The sequence below is a fragment of the Lepidothrix coronata genome, unplaced genomic scaffold (assembly GCF_001604755.1).
Source record: "Lepidothrix coronata isolate B3197 unplaced genomic scaffold, Lepidothrix_coronata-1.0 Scaffold20, whole genome shotgun sequence".
Lineage (NCBI taxonomy): Eukaryota > Metazoa > Chordata > Aves > Passeriformes > Pipridae > Lepidothrix > Lepidothrix coronata.
Window position 1 is genome coordinate 7,659,544 of NW_016690200.1, and position 12,126 is coordinate 7,671,669.

General features: G+C 47.4%; 1 protein-coding gene across 1 annotated transcript in view; it reads left to right on the plus strand.

Moving 5' to 3' along the window:
- EXOC4 (exocyst complex component 4) overlaps window positions 1-12,126 on the plus strand; it is a 303,657-nt gene that overhangs the window by 150,178 nt on the left and 141,353 nt on the right. The window contains exon 11 of the mRNA XM_017807724.1: window positions 6,922-7,018. Within this exon, the coding sequence (XP_017663213.1) occupies window positions 6,922-7,018 (97 nt within the window). The remainder of the gene's footprint in view (window positions 1-6,921; window positions 7,019-12,126) is intronic.

Sequence of the window (12,126 nt, forward strand, 5' to 3'; positions counted from 1 at the left end):
CAGGGTGAGATGGGATATTGGGAAGGAATTGCTGGCTGAGAGGGTGGGGAGGGACTGGAATGGATTTCCCAGAGAAGCTGTGGCTGCTCCTGGAAGTGTCCAAGGCCAGGTTGGACAGGGCTTGGGGCAACCTGGGCTAGTGGAAGGTGTCCTTGCCCATGGCAGGGGGGGTGGAATGAGGTGGATTTTTAAGGTCCCTTCCAACCCAAACCATCCTGTGATCCTGTGACCTCAGCTTGGATTTTTAGGTCGTGGTGACTGGCACAATCCCAAAGTCAAAGCCAACAGGGGCTGGGTTTATTCTGGAAGCTCTGGACTTCCATGCCCTCTCCCAGCCCCTCACCACAACAACCCCACTGCTCCATCAGGCAAACTGGGAACCAGCCAGGAGCTCTGCCTTCGTTTCTATACAATATTTGTGGTTTTCCAGTGAAGGTTGGAACCTTCTCTGCACCCCACGTTGGGATCCATCACCCCAAACGCTGCTTTTGGGAGAGTGGCTGAGCCTTTATGACTTAAAGAGACACTTTTGAAATTAAATGTGCTGAACTTTATAACCTCCAGGATGAAATTCCTTGGTTTTTCCCCCACTTCACATCCTTTTTGTCTTAATTCCCACCCTACTTCTCTGTTAAAGAAGAAAAGTCCTTCCAAACTGACCGAAGCGATCCAAGCCCAGAATCCCTGTGGATTTGGGGTGTTGCCGTCCTTGCCTGTGGCACTGTTGGTGTCTCCCGTGCTGAGTTCAGTGCTGGTGACAGGTGATGGACACCCTGGGAGCTGGGAACAGACTGATGCCCTTGGAGACAGTTAATCATCTCCCAGCTCCTTTCCTGCCTGTGCAGAGCCCTCGCCCCGGGTCTGACAGCCGGTGTTTTACAAGTGTTTAACCACCTAATTCCCATCGATCTGGGGGCTTTTGCAGTTCCATCATCTCCCTGATCTCTGCTGATTTTGGGAAAAGGCGGTGCCTGTGTGTTTTCAACCATCACTCCCTTGCTCCTGCTGGTCTGATCTTATAAATTCCCAGTTGTGATGAATAAAAAGAGACCGGGGGGTGATTAAGAGAAGCAAACAAGAAACTCAGTCTTTCCTCTGTCAGAAACTTTTGCTGAACTGCTTCTCCCCTCCAGCAAGGAGGTAATCAAGTGTTGGCTGGAGCTTATTCTTGTCTGTCTTGATAACAGGTGGGTTTTTTTATCTGGTGCATCTCAGCTCCCTCATTCCCGTTGGAGAGGGAACAGGAGCCGTGTCAGAGGGCAGGTCAGTCACTGCCAGTTTGTGGGTGAAGAGCACAAGGAACATCCTTATTATGTGGGAATAGACAGAAGAATCTGCCTCAGATAATCCACTAGATGCCTCTAGAAGAGGAGCAGATCCTTCTCCAGGCCTTCCTTCTTCCCTGCTGAGTTCTGGCGGTGTAGGGCAGCAAGTGCCAGGACACCCGGGTGGGGAGCCCTTAATTCCAGCATGGATTGCACCCCCTGTGGGCTCTGCTAAAGCAGCTACCCCAGGGCAGTTGGGAAAACAATGTCCCATCCCTGGATGTGTCCAAGGCCAGCTTGGATGGAGCTCTGAGCACCCTGGGCTAGTGGAAGGTGTCCCTGCCCATGGCAGGGGGTGGCACTGGCTGGGCTTTAAGGTCCCTTCCAACCCAAGCCATTCTGGGATTCTGTAAATGCAGTGAAGTTTGAGGGTTCAGGACACGCAACAGAGGAATTTTAGAGGTGAGAAATTGTGTTTGGTTTCTGAGGAAGAGAGTTTAGAAGTGTGTGCTGATGTGTTGAATCCCTGCTGGGAGTCAGTGCAGGGAAAACAGGACTCGATGTTGGTGTCGGGGATGGTTTATGGAGCCAGGCTGGGAGAGCTGGGAATGTTCACTTGGAGAAGGGAAGGCTCCAAGGAGACCTGAGAGCCCCTTACAGGGCCTAAAAGGGGCTCCAGGAGAGCTGGAGAACGACGGACAACAAAGCCAGGAAAAACACAAAACAAAGAACGGCCCACCACCACAAGACAGCAAGGAGGGAGAGGATATTGGGAAGGAATTGCTGTCTGGGAGGGTGGGGAGGGCCTGGAATGGATTTCCCAGAGAAACTGTGGCTGCCCCTGGATCCCTGGAAGTGTCCAAGGCCAAGACTGGAGCAACCTGGGCTAGTGGAAGGTGTCCCTGCCCATGGCAGGGGGTGGAATTAGATGATTTTTCATGTCCCTTCCCACCCAAACCACTCCGGGCTTCTTTGACATTCTCTGCAAACGTGGCATGTCCATACTGAAATTTTAACGTTCCGAGCAAGATGGAAAACTCAGAGCGCTCCTAATGTTTGCTCAAACTTCAAATGCCTGCAGAAAATTCCAGCTTTGTGGCTCACCTAATTCCCTCCCATTTTGCAGGCTGACATTTCAGGCTCCATTTCGGAGACGTTGAGCTGTGTCACTAATGGCCCTGTCTCAGACACCCACGTGCAGTGGCATTCAGGTGGGCACAGCCCATTGCTGGCACAGCATGAGGGCATCATTAGCTCTGTGACAAATATCCCTTTGTTGCCAAGTTATCCTTATTTTTCTTTGTTTTTAATTTTTTTCTTTTTTTTCCTCCCCCCTCCCCATAATTTATTACTGAGCAGATTTAAATCAGCCAACTCTGCTCCCAGAAAGAAACTGCTACAACAAAAAACACTCGCTGAGAGAGCTGTGAAAGTTTGGGTTATTTTTCTGGTGCTAATAAATGTGGAATTAGACTTTCTTGACTTATATAATTAAAAAAACAAAACAACAGCCAAATCCTTGAACCCAGTGAAGGATTTCTTGCATTGTGACATCACCGGAGCGACGGTCCAGATGGTGCCTGGAGTGTGGAATGTGCTGGGAAGTTGTGGATCAGTGAGCAGGGGTGGTTGGTCCTGTACTCAGTGCTCAGTGCAATGATGTTGTGGGCACTTCCACACACTTGGAAATCCTCAGGGCTCTCTGGGAATGAGGATTTACAGCTCATTCTCTCTGATGGGGTGGAGAGTCTTCTTCTCTCCGAGTCTGCTCGTGTGGATTCGCAAGTTCAGCTCTTCTTGGAGAGGTTCTGCGAACTGCAGCTCTGGGAATCATAAGGAGGAAAAAAAAAAAAGGCATTATTTCCACTTTTTGTGGAATTAAGGAAAGGTTTGGGTTGGAAGGGACATGAAAGATCATCTTGTTCCAACCTGAACGCCTTCCATTATCCCAGGTTGCTCCGACCTGGCCTTGGACACTTCCAGGGATCCAGGGGCAGCCACAGCTTCTCTGGGAAATCCATTCCAGTCCCTCCCCACCCTCCCAGCCAGCAATTCCTTCCCAATATCCCATCTATCCCTGCCCTCTGGCACTGGGAAGCCATTCCCTGTGTCCTGTCCCTCCAGGCTTTGTCCCCAGTCCCTCTCCAGCTCTCCTGGAGCCCCTTTAGGCTCTGGAAGGGGCTCTCAGCTCTCCCTGGAGCCTTCCCTTCTCCAAGTGAACATTCCCAGCTCTCCAAGCCTGGCTCCAGAGCAGAGGGAATCCAGCCCTTGGAGCAGCTCCATGTTTTTTTCTGGTCTCCCTCCAACAGGTTCATGTCCTTCCTTCATTTGCAACCTGGGATAGTGGAAGGTGTCCCTGCCCATGGGAGAGGATGGATGGAACAAGATGAGCTTCCCTTCCAACCCAAACCATTCCATGATTCTCTGCTCCCTGTTTCCTGCAGAGCTGCCTGGTCTTGGATTGTTTGGAGGAACGATCGTTCCCCTCCCCGTGGGAGATACCCTTGATAGAATCAAGAAGGGCAAAGGGATATTCTTGGTGTATTTTTATGGACATTCCTGGTGGTTCTCCAGCACAGGGAATTGCCTTTGGTGGATGAATCCAGTCCCATTGGCTGCTCCATGTAAATACACATTTCAGACCTTGTGGGAGAGTCCTCAGGGGGGATTTGCTCCCAAATATACAGACAGAGGGATCATGTCCCCTCTCCTGCTCCACCTGGGGCTTTTCTCCAGTGTCAGCCACCACAAAGCTCCAGCATGGAGAGAGGAGAAGGTGAGAGGAGCAGTGGAGCCTGCTGGAATCCTCAGGATTGATTGGTGTCTAGGAGCCATCATCAGGAACAAGATTTACATCTCAACATGTTTTTCAAGGCAAAACCCCTCGATATTTTAAAAGACTGAAAAACAGAACAGCTTTTCCTCGTGCCTCCCACCTCCCCCCAGAGCCTCTGTGGCGATTAATTAAAAACCCAGAGCCAGGAAGATGTAAAATCACCTTTTTCCCTCCCTGTTCCAACATTCTGTTCCACTCCAATCCCTCAGAGCAAGGCCGAGCGGATCAGGTGGATCGTTTCGTTCCTGGCTGTGGAGGAATGAAACATGGAGGGCCCAATCAATAATATCGATTAGTGCAGGGTGACTTGGTGTGACAAGAATCACAGCCCTTCCTTAATTCCGGCCTGCATTTCCTCCTTTCATGCCTCAGCAGCTCGTGCTCGGATGAATCCTCCGATAAGTCTGTAAAGACACAGAGACCCCGCTGGAAATTGCAGGATCTGACATTAACAGGGGAAATGAATAATTTTCTTTTCCTTGAACTCACACCTCTTTTTTTATTTAGTTTCTTTTTTTAAGCTGTCACATCGTGTGAGTTCGATTCAGGAAATTCACGGCTTTTTTTTTTTTTTTTAAGAGCTTCCTCTTTCTAAATACAGTCAGTAAAGCTGAATTAACTCTGCCTTCAGCTGCTTTTTGCTTCCTGAATCCTTGTGTTGGTGTAGGATTTACCAGGAGGCTTCCACATCCCAGCACCGCGTTGGAGGAGCTGAGTCAGCTGTGGAAATGCTGTGACTGCAGATATCCCGAGTTTCCCTGGATTTCTTGGGAAACCTCACCAAAACAGCATCTTAAATCCACTGCTGGGATGGGAACTCTTGTAGAAAACACTCCTGGGATGGGAATTCCTGTAAGAAACACTCCTGACCTGGAGGGACCTTTTGGGATATGGAGGAGCTGGTGCTGTGACCTGCTCAGTCCTCGGGTTTTGCTGTGAGGTTGCTACAGGAGGGGCAAATAAATCCAATAAATCCAGCCATCAAAGAGCTTATTTTTTTGCAGGTAATGTCCTAAGGCAGATAAACTTCCCTTTGGAAAGAAGGTTGGAGGCACTTTCTTCCCCTCACACCCTTTCCAGTTTGGAGACTTTCTTCTTGTTTCAAGGCAGACACACGTCAGGGTCAAAAACTTCCATAACCTGCTGGTGGAGCTTTGATTTTCAAGGACTTTGTCGTTTCCCTGCACCTCTAAAGCTGCCCCAATAATGTGATGAGCTCCTGTATTTATTATTATCAATCCCTGAGGAAGAGTTCACGTGAAAAACGGGAAAGGCTTCGTAATCTTTGGGATGTACAAACTTTGCCCGAGTTCGTTTTTTGGGGTTCTTTGAGGTTTTCTGCCAAAACCCCAGAGTTGATGGGGTTGTTTGTGGGAGGGTGGCAGCACATGATGATAATCCCCCTGCAGAGCTGCCTCCAGCCCTGGGAACAACATTCCTGAAGGATGTGGAGCTGCTGGAAAGACTCCAGAGGAGGCCCCGGAGCTGCTCCCAAGGCTGGAGCCCCTCTGCTCTGGAACCAGGCTGGGAGAGCTGGGAATGTTCCCCTGGAGAAAAAAAGGCTCCAGGGAGAGCTGAGAGCCCCTTGCAGGGCCTAAAGGGGCTCCAGGAGAGCTGGAGAGGGACTGGAGACAAGGCCTGGAGGGACAGGACACAGGGAATGGCTTCAGACTGGGTTTGACTGGATATTGGGAAGGAATTGCTGTCTGGGAGGGTGGGGAGGCCCTGCCCCAGGTTGCCCAGAGAAGCTGTGGCTGCCCCTGGATCCCTGGAAGTGTCCAAGGACAGGATGGAGCAACCTGGGCTAGTGGAAAGTGTCCCTGCCCATGGCAGGGAGATGGAACTGGATAATCTTTCAGGTCCATTCCCACCCAAACCATTCCATGGTGCAGCATCTGGCCCGCTGTCCTAGAAATGTTTTCTTCTGCAATGGTTTTACAAGTGGATTTTGTTGCTCTCAGGACATTCAAAAGTTTCAGGAAGTTGGTATTTCCCCCCCACCTCTTTTCTCTTTCAATATCCAAATTTAACATCCTTTGGGAGCTGCCTCTGGAAGTACCTTTGGTTTGGCTGCAGTGACACACAGGTTGATGTTTTCCTGCCGCTCCAAATCCTGCTCTGTGGGGCTGTGGTGCACAAATAACGTTGTCCTGAGCTGTGTTTCGCTGCAAAGGAGCTGCCAAACCCACAAATGGGTTTTTCCTGTAGCTGGGACCCTGTTTGTACCCAATTGGAACTCAGGGAATGGAGTCTCCTGCTCGGGAATCCCAAATTCAGTGCAGGAAGCGAACCCCTGAGAGACCTGGAAATGTTAAATATAATTCATGAGTTAAAATGCCAGGTCACTGGCAATCAAAACCAAGCGTCTTCCAGGTGGAATTGTGGAATCCTCAGATGTGCAGGACCTGGAAGCAGCAAGATTCAGGGAAGTGCTGCTCTTCAAACCCTTTCCAAGCCCCGTGGGCTTCGAAACACATCTGAGCCCCGTGGACAAGACATTGGGGGTTTATTGCACAAGATGCAGGACCTGGACTTCGTGGTCTTCCTGCAATACTTCCACTAATTTTGGGGAGTAGAAATAATGTTTAAAAACATCTCGACCCCACCTGTATTGTCCCCACTGCTTCAGCAGTGCTTGCTGCGAGCAAGAGGGGGGGACAGGGGAGCGTGTCTTCACGTTAATTACTGATCTTTCATCAGGAAAGAAGCCTCTAATTCATGTTTAATTATCACTTGCTAAGCGTTTAATTATCACTTGCTATCTAAAAACCAGGGGCTGCTGAGCTCTGTTAGCCAACTTTGTTTGATGTTATTTTCCAGGAGGACCGGATGATAACTTAATTGAAGGTGGCGGATCCAAGTTTGTCTGCAAACCGGGAGCCAGGAACATCACCGTCATCTTTCATCCCCTCCTCAGGTAAAATTCAGGTTTTCCACATGCTCCTACAGGTGCAAACCATTAGAATTAAGTAGGATTAACCTTCTGGAATTAACCTTCTCCGCGGGGATGGTGCCGCTTCCGTCCCAGAGCAGCGGCCTCGCTCTGGAGTTGTTGGTGTGCAGATGTTTTAAAAAAATCATCATTAATTCAGCTTCTTGGCGATGTTTTTAAACCTTTTTTTGAAGTGAACTCTGATGCCAGGTGGGATTCCCTGCCTGGGCGAGCCCGTTTCGCTTCCCAGTGTCGTTTATTACCGACGAGGTAGAATTTATTTGCGACCTGCCACGAGTTGTTTGTCTCTTCCTGGCCTTTGTGCTCCTTAAAAAAACTCAGAGGATGCTCTGACGAACTGCAAGGCGAGTCCAGGCTTTGATAAAACAAGTGTGATCTGGCAAATCAATGCCTGATCCCAGGTGATTCCCAAAATCCTCACAGCTGGAACCTTAAACAGAGCAGGTCTTTAATGAGCTTTTTCTCACCGCGTCGTTCTCCTCTGGTTGCTTGAGTTTTGCTCTTTTTTTGCTTTGCAGTCAAACAGTCCCTGGGGTTGGTTTTGTTGGAATTAATTGTTGGAATTAAACACTACAATGTTTGCCTCGGTTCGTGTCGATCTCCCACCTCTGCTTTTCCCTGCCAAGGGTTTTCCTTCCTCATCAGGGATGTCCTTTCCCACTCAGCACCAGCAGCTTTAGAGCGTTTCCCCCCTTGGCTCTGCTTTTATTACTCGCTGTCACGAGCCACTGAACAACCAGGGGATTGCCTCCCATCATAAAACAGCAATAAAAAATAATTCAGTCTTATCCCCAAGGGGAAGGAATGTCCGACTAACCTCAGTTCTCAGCCCTCAAAAAGATGATTTTTAAAGCTATTTGTAACTTCTCAGCACTTAAAAAATACAGATAGAGAATCCATAAACTCCTCCAGATCTAGATTTCTGATTTCATGACACCAAATATTGGAATAATCTTGAGAAAGCACTAAAATTTGGTGTGGTCTTTAAGGGCTTTCCTTGGAAAAAGGGTTGTGTCCATGGTACCCTCTGTTTATTGCTGGATGTCCATAAACGAAATGGAGAATTCCCCAAGCAGATTTCATTTCAACCTCTGTCTCTTCCCAACTAAAGAAACGCCCAAAAAATGAAATTTGCTGCCGTATAAATTTATATTTTTCAGCCATTTTACTGTGGGAAAAGATGGGCGACGGTTGAGATGCTCTTCAATCGATATTTCTTCAATTTCTCAATTTTTTAAAATGAATTTACAGGTGCCTTCCAAGCACAGAGGGGGGGTGATGCTCTTGGTTTTATTGATGACATATTTCCCATTGATTTAGATTCTTTGCCTTCCCGCTTCATTTCCCCCCCTTTTTTTCTCCTCAAACCTGAGTGCTCTGCTTTAAAATAACACCTCTCACAAACACTTCACTCTTCATTACCGAGCCTGCAAGAGGGGCAGGAGGAATACTTTGCCTCCTAAAAAAAATAATTGCAGCATCCTCACTTCCCTGTGCCCAGTTTTCCATCGGCAGCCGCGGGAGGAGAAGGAAAACAGGCCGTGACCCAGCCTGGCCTTTTCCCCCTGCAGGATGGGGGGGATTTGGGGTTGGGGTGAGGGCTGTAGGAACTATTTTAATGTGATTTTACCAATTTTAATCACTGACACAGTGAGTGCTGAGTCCTTGTTGTCTTAGATTTGGTTTTGGCTCCTCAGCTTTGGCTCCTCAACTCTGGCTAAAATATTTCGATGGTGCAATAATTCCCAGCACTTGGAATATTAGAATCCTCATCTTCCCTGTGCATTCCTCGTTGGTCAGATCTTTGCTTGGCCCTTTTCTGAACGTTCCTGTCTGAATTCCCAACTCTCCCTAGAGGGAATTCCTGCAAAGGTGTGAAGTTTTCACTTGTTTTGACTTTGCCATTTGCTGCCGGGGTCGTCTTTCATCCCTGTCCCTTGTACCTGCTTCAGATGAGTCTGCTTTGAATTCAAAATGATCAATATTTTATTCACAAGTGAGGGGTTTTTTCCTTATTTTTACCAAGTTCCCATAAATCTGTTGCCAGGTGGACTGATTTTTCTTAGGAAGCTCAGTGCTCCTGGAAGTACTGAGCAAACTGGATTTCTGGCCCCCTGTGGGATGATTTAAAGCCTGGCTTTTAAAATAGAATTCAGCCCCAAAATCTGGAGAGTTGTAACCAGAACATTCATATCCATCAGTCTGAGTTCCCCTCTCTTGTCCTCCTGATATGAGAAGTGTCACTGTCCATCACATCAGAGGGGCACAAGCACAAGGGGTAAATTTGCTGCTTAAAAAGCCTTTTTTTGATCCTTTTTTATTTACAAGCTCAGCTCCAGATCCTTTTGAAGACACAGGTTCAACAGGCTTTTTTTTGGGGGGGGAGCTGTAAATTAACCCCCTTATCCCCCCATGACCAACGTTTGTTTAGAGAAATTAGAATTTACAACCACGGGGAGCGTAAAGGGAAATACTCAGAAATGGTTTTCAAAGCTTCCCTTCCCTTGGAATTCATTTAGAGCAACAAACCAGAGGTGGGAAGTGAGGTTTTGGGATGTGGGTCCCCTGATTTCCACCAGGACAACTGAGACCCACCAAGGCCCAGATTAATTACCAGGATTTAACGACGCTCCACACACATAAGAAACAGAAACGAGGAGTGAATTTCTGAAAGACAAGGGGGAGGTGATTCCTGGGAAGTAGATTTTCCTGATGGAAAATTCCAAATTGGAGCAGGACACGTGTCTGATTTCCCTTAATTACTTTTTGTGGGAGGTGTTGAAGTATAAAAGTTACCAAAATTGGAGTCCAGTTCATCCTTCGCTGTTAACCAGCGTTTCCTTGGCTTGGGAAAGCACTGGTGCTGCTGGTCTGAGGAATAACATCTCCCACTGGAGGAAGGAATCCTGCAGGACCAAATCCTGGAATCTGGAGCAGCCTGAGCGATGTCTGGTGTGACATTTGTTTGGTGGGGATTTTTTTTTTCCTTCCCTCTCTCTCTCTCTCTCTCTCTCTCTCTGTGTTTTATCGTTAATGTTTATTTGTTTCAGCTGGCATTTGAAAGGCACTTGGCTCCTGAGGGTAATAATCCTTTTACATATGCTTTATAGAGTGTGTTTATTACCAGACAATTGAAGAACAGATGTCTGCAGTCTTGGGAGGGGGGATGGAGGGGATGGAGGGCGATGGGAACTCAGCGGAACGTGGTTTGGATGTTGGATATCGAGGCCGCCAGGGCTTCCATTTATTACCATCAGCCACACCTCATTAAGATCAAGCAGCAATTAAAAGGGCTTGGGGGATGATTTGGAAAAATCTGGGAGAGGTTGTGACCTTGGGAAGGAGGATGGAGGAGCTGAATTGGCTCGGCAGCCTCTCCCTCTCCACGGGGGTGTTTTTGGGGGGAATCTCCCTTTTTGGCGATGTCCAAATCACCGCCCTGGATTTCAGAGCCTGGAGAGCAAGGGGAAAAACAAAGAGTTGGTGTGTTGGGGTAGGGGAAAAAAAAAAAAAAAGAAAGAAAAAGGAGGAAAAGCCAAATCCCTGCTTTGCCTCTGCTGGTGTTGTTTGGGATGCAAAGTTTAACGCTCCAGTTTGCTGCTGCTTGGATTTTGGATTGATGGCAGTGGAGGGAAAAGAGAAGGTAATAATTTGACATTTTAATTTAAAATGGAATGCTTGTTGCTACAAGTCTCCATCATTGTAAGCAGGAGGCTTTTCACTTTGGAATTAACCTGTTTTTTCCAGTTGTGTTAATTCCAAAAAAAAAAAAATAAAAAGAGTGATTACTCTTTAAATAAATAAAATAAATGATTTGGGGATTAATCGAGGAGGAAAGTGTTGACTTTTACTGCCTGTTGATATGTCAGCAACTGGTGGCAATCAGCTCTGAGCTGCTGAAGGTCCAGTTGCAGATTCCAGGGATTCCCTCTCCTTGGGAAGGAGGTGGCCAACGTGCAGAACACGTGCACACACCCAGGTGCACAAATATTGGCAGTTTTATGGGAATAATTCTATTTATTTTGGGTTGTGTCGAGATGAAAGGTGCTGTGTGTAGAATCTAAACCCTCTGCTGCTTTTGGAAATCTTGGGGAGGGAACAGCAAAGTTGGGACATCAAAGTCTTGGAGCATCAGCTGCTGCTGCAGCTGAGCAGGTTCCAAAACCTCATGACTCTTAATTGATATAAAACTCTGTGTTTAACCTTACTGAAAACCCCTTTTATTAGTATATCCGTACAGCTAGAATAATAAACAGCTAATTTTATTTTAACTACAATGTCTTGTAGTTGCACACCACAGAATTAATATTTGACCATATGGGGATTGTGTTACTTGGGAAGCAAAAGGAGTGGCAAAATTAGTTTGTGAGTTACATTTAGACTGTGTTAAATGGCACCAAATAGGTTAAGAAAAAGATGTGGTATTTTATCAGTCTAAGGGTTCCACATTATTATTGAAGGAGGTGGAAAATGTCAAAGCCTCCTACGGCACAAATAGTGCTAAATAATGAGAGCTGATGCCTTCAGCTTTTTGAATCAAACCCAAACCACTTGATTTTAGAGAAATCAATAAAAAACTGACTCAAGCTGGGAGAGGGAACTTGTAGTATTGACTGCTGCAAGTTTGAGTTTGAGTTTGAGTAATGAGCAGAGGGTCAGGGGGTTCAGGAAAAGAAAATATCTGACGTGCTGGTTTTGTGCACAGGAAACGTCGTTTGCAAACTTTTAAATGCAGTGACTCCTTAAAAATAAAAGCCTCCAGATTTCATGGAGTCTTACATTCAGACTTATCTTTAAAGAGGGGGGAAAAATATCATTTAGTTAATCCAAATCTGGCTCCTGCAAGGTAGGGTTGGTCCTCCCTTGGAGAGGAGGCTCCAGGGCAGGGTGATGGTGCCTCTCTGCTGGTTCTGTGATGTGGTGGGACAGGTGAGGGCCAGATCAGGAGATCATGGAATTGTTGAATCTTTTAGGTTGGAAAAGACCTCCAGGGTCTTTGAGCCTCCCTGTGCCCAATGCCCACCTTGTCCCCCAGCCCAGAGCACTGAGTGCCACGGCCAGGCCTTCCTGGG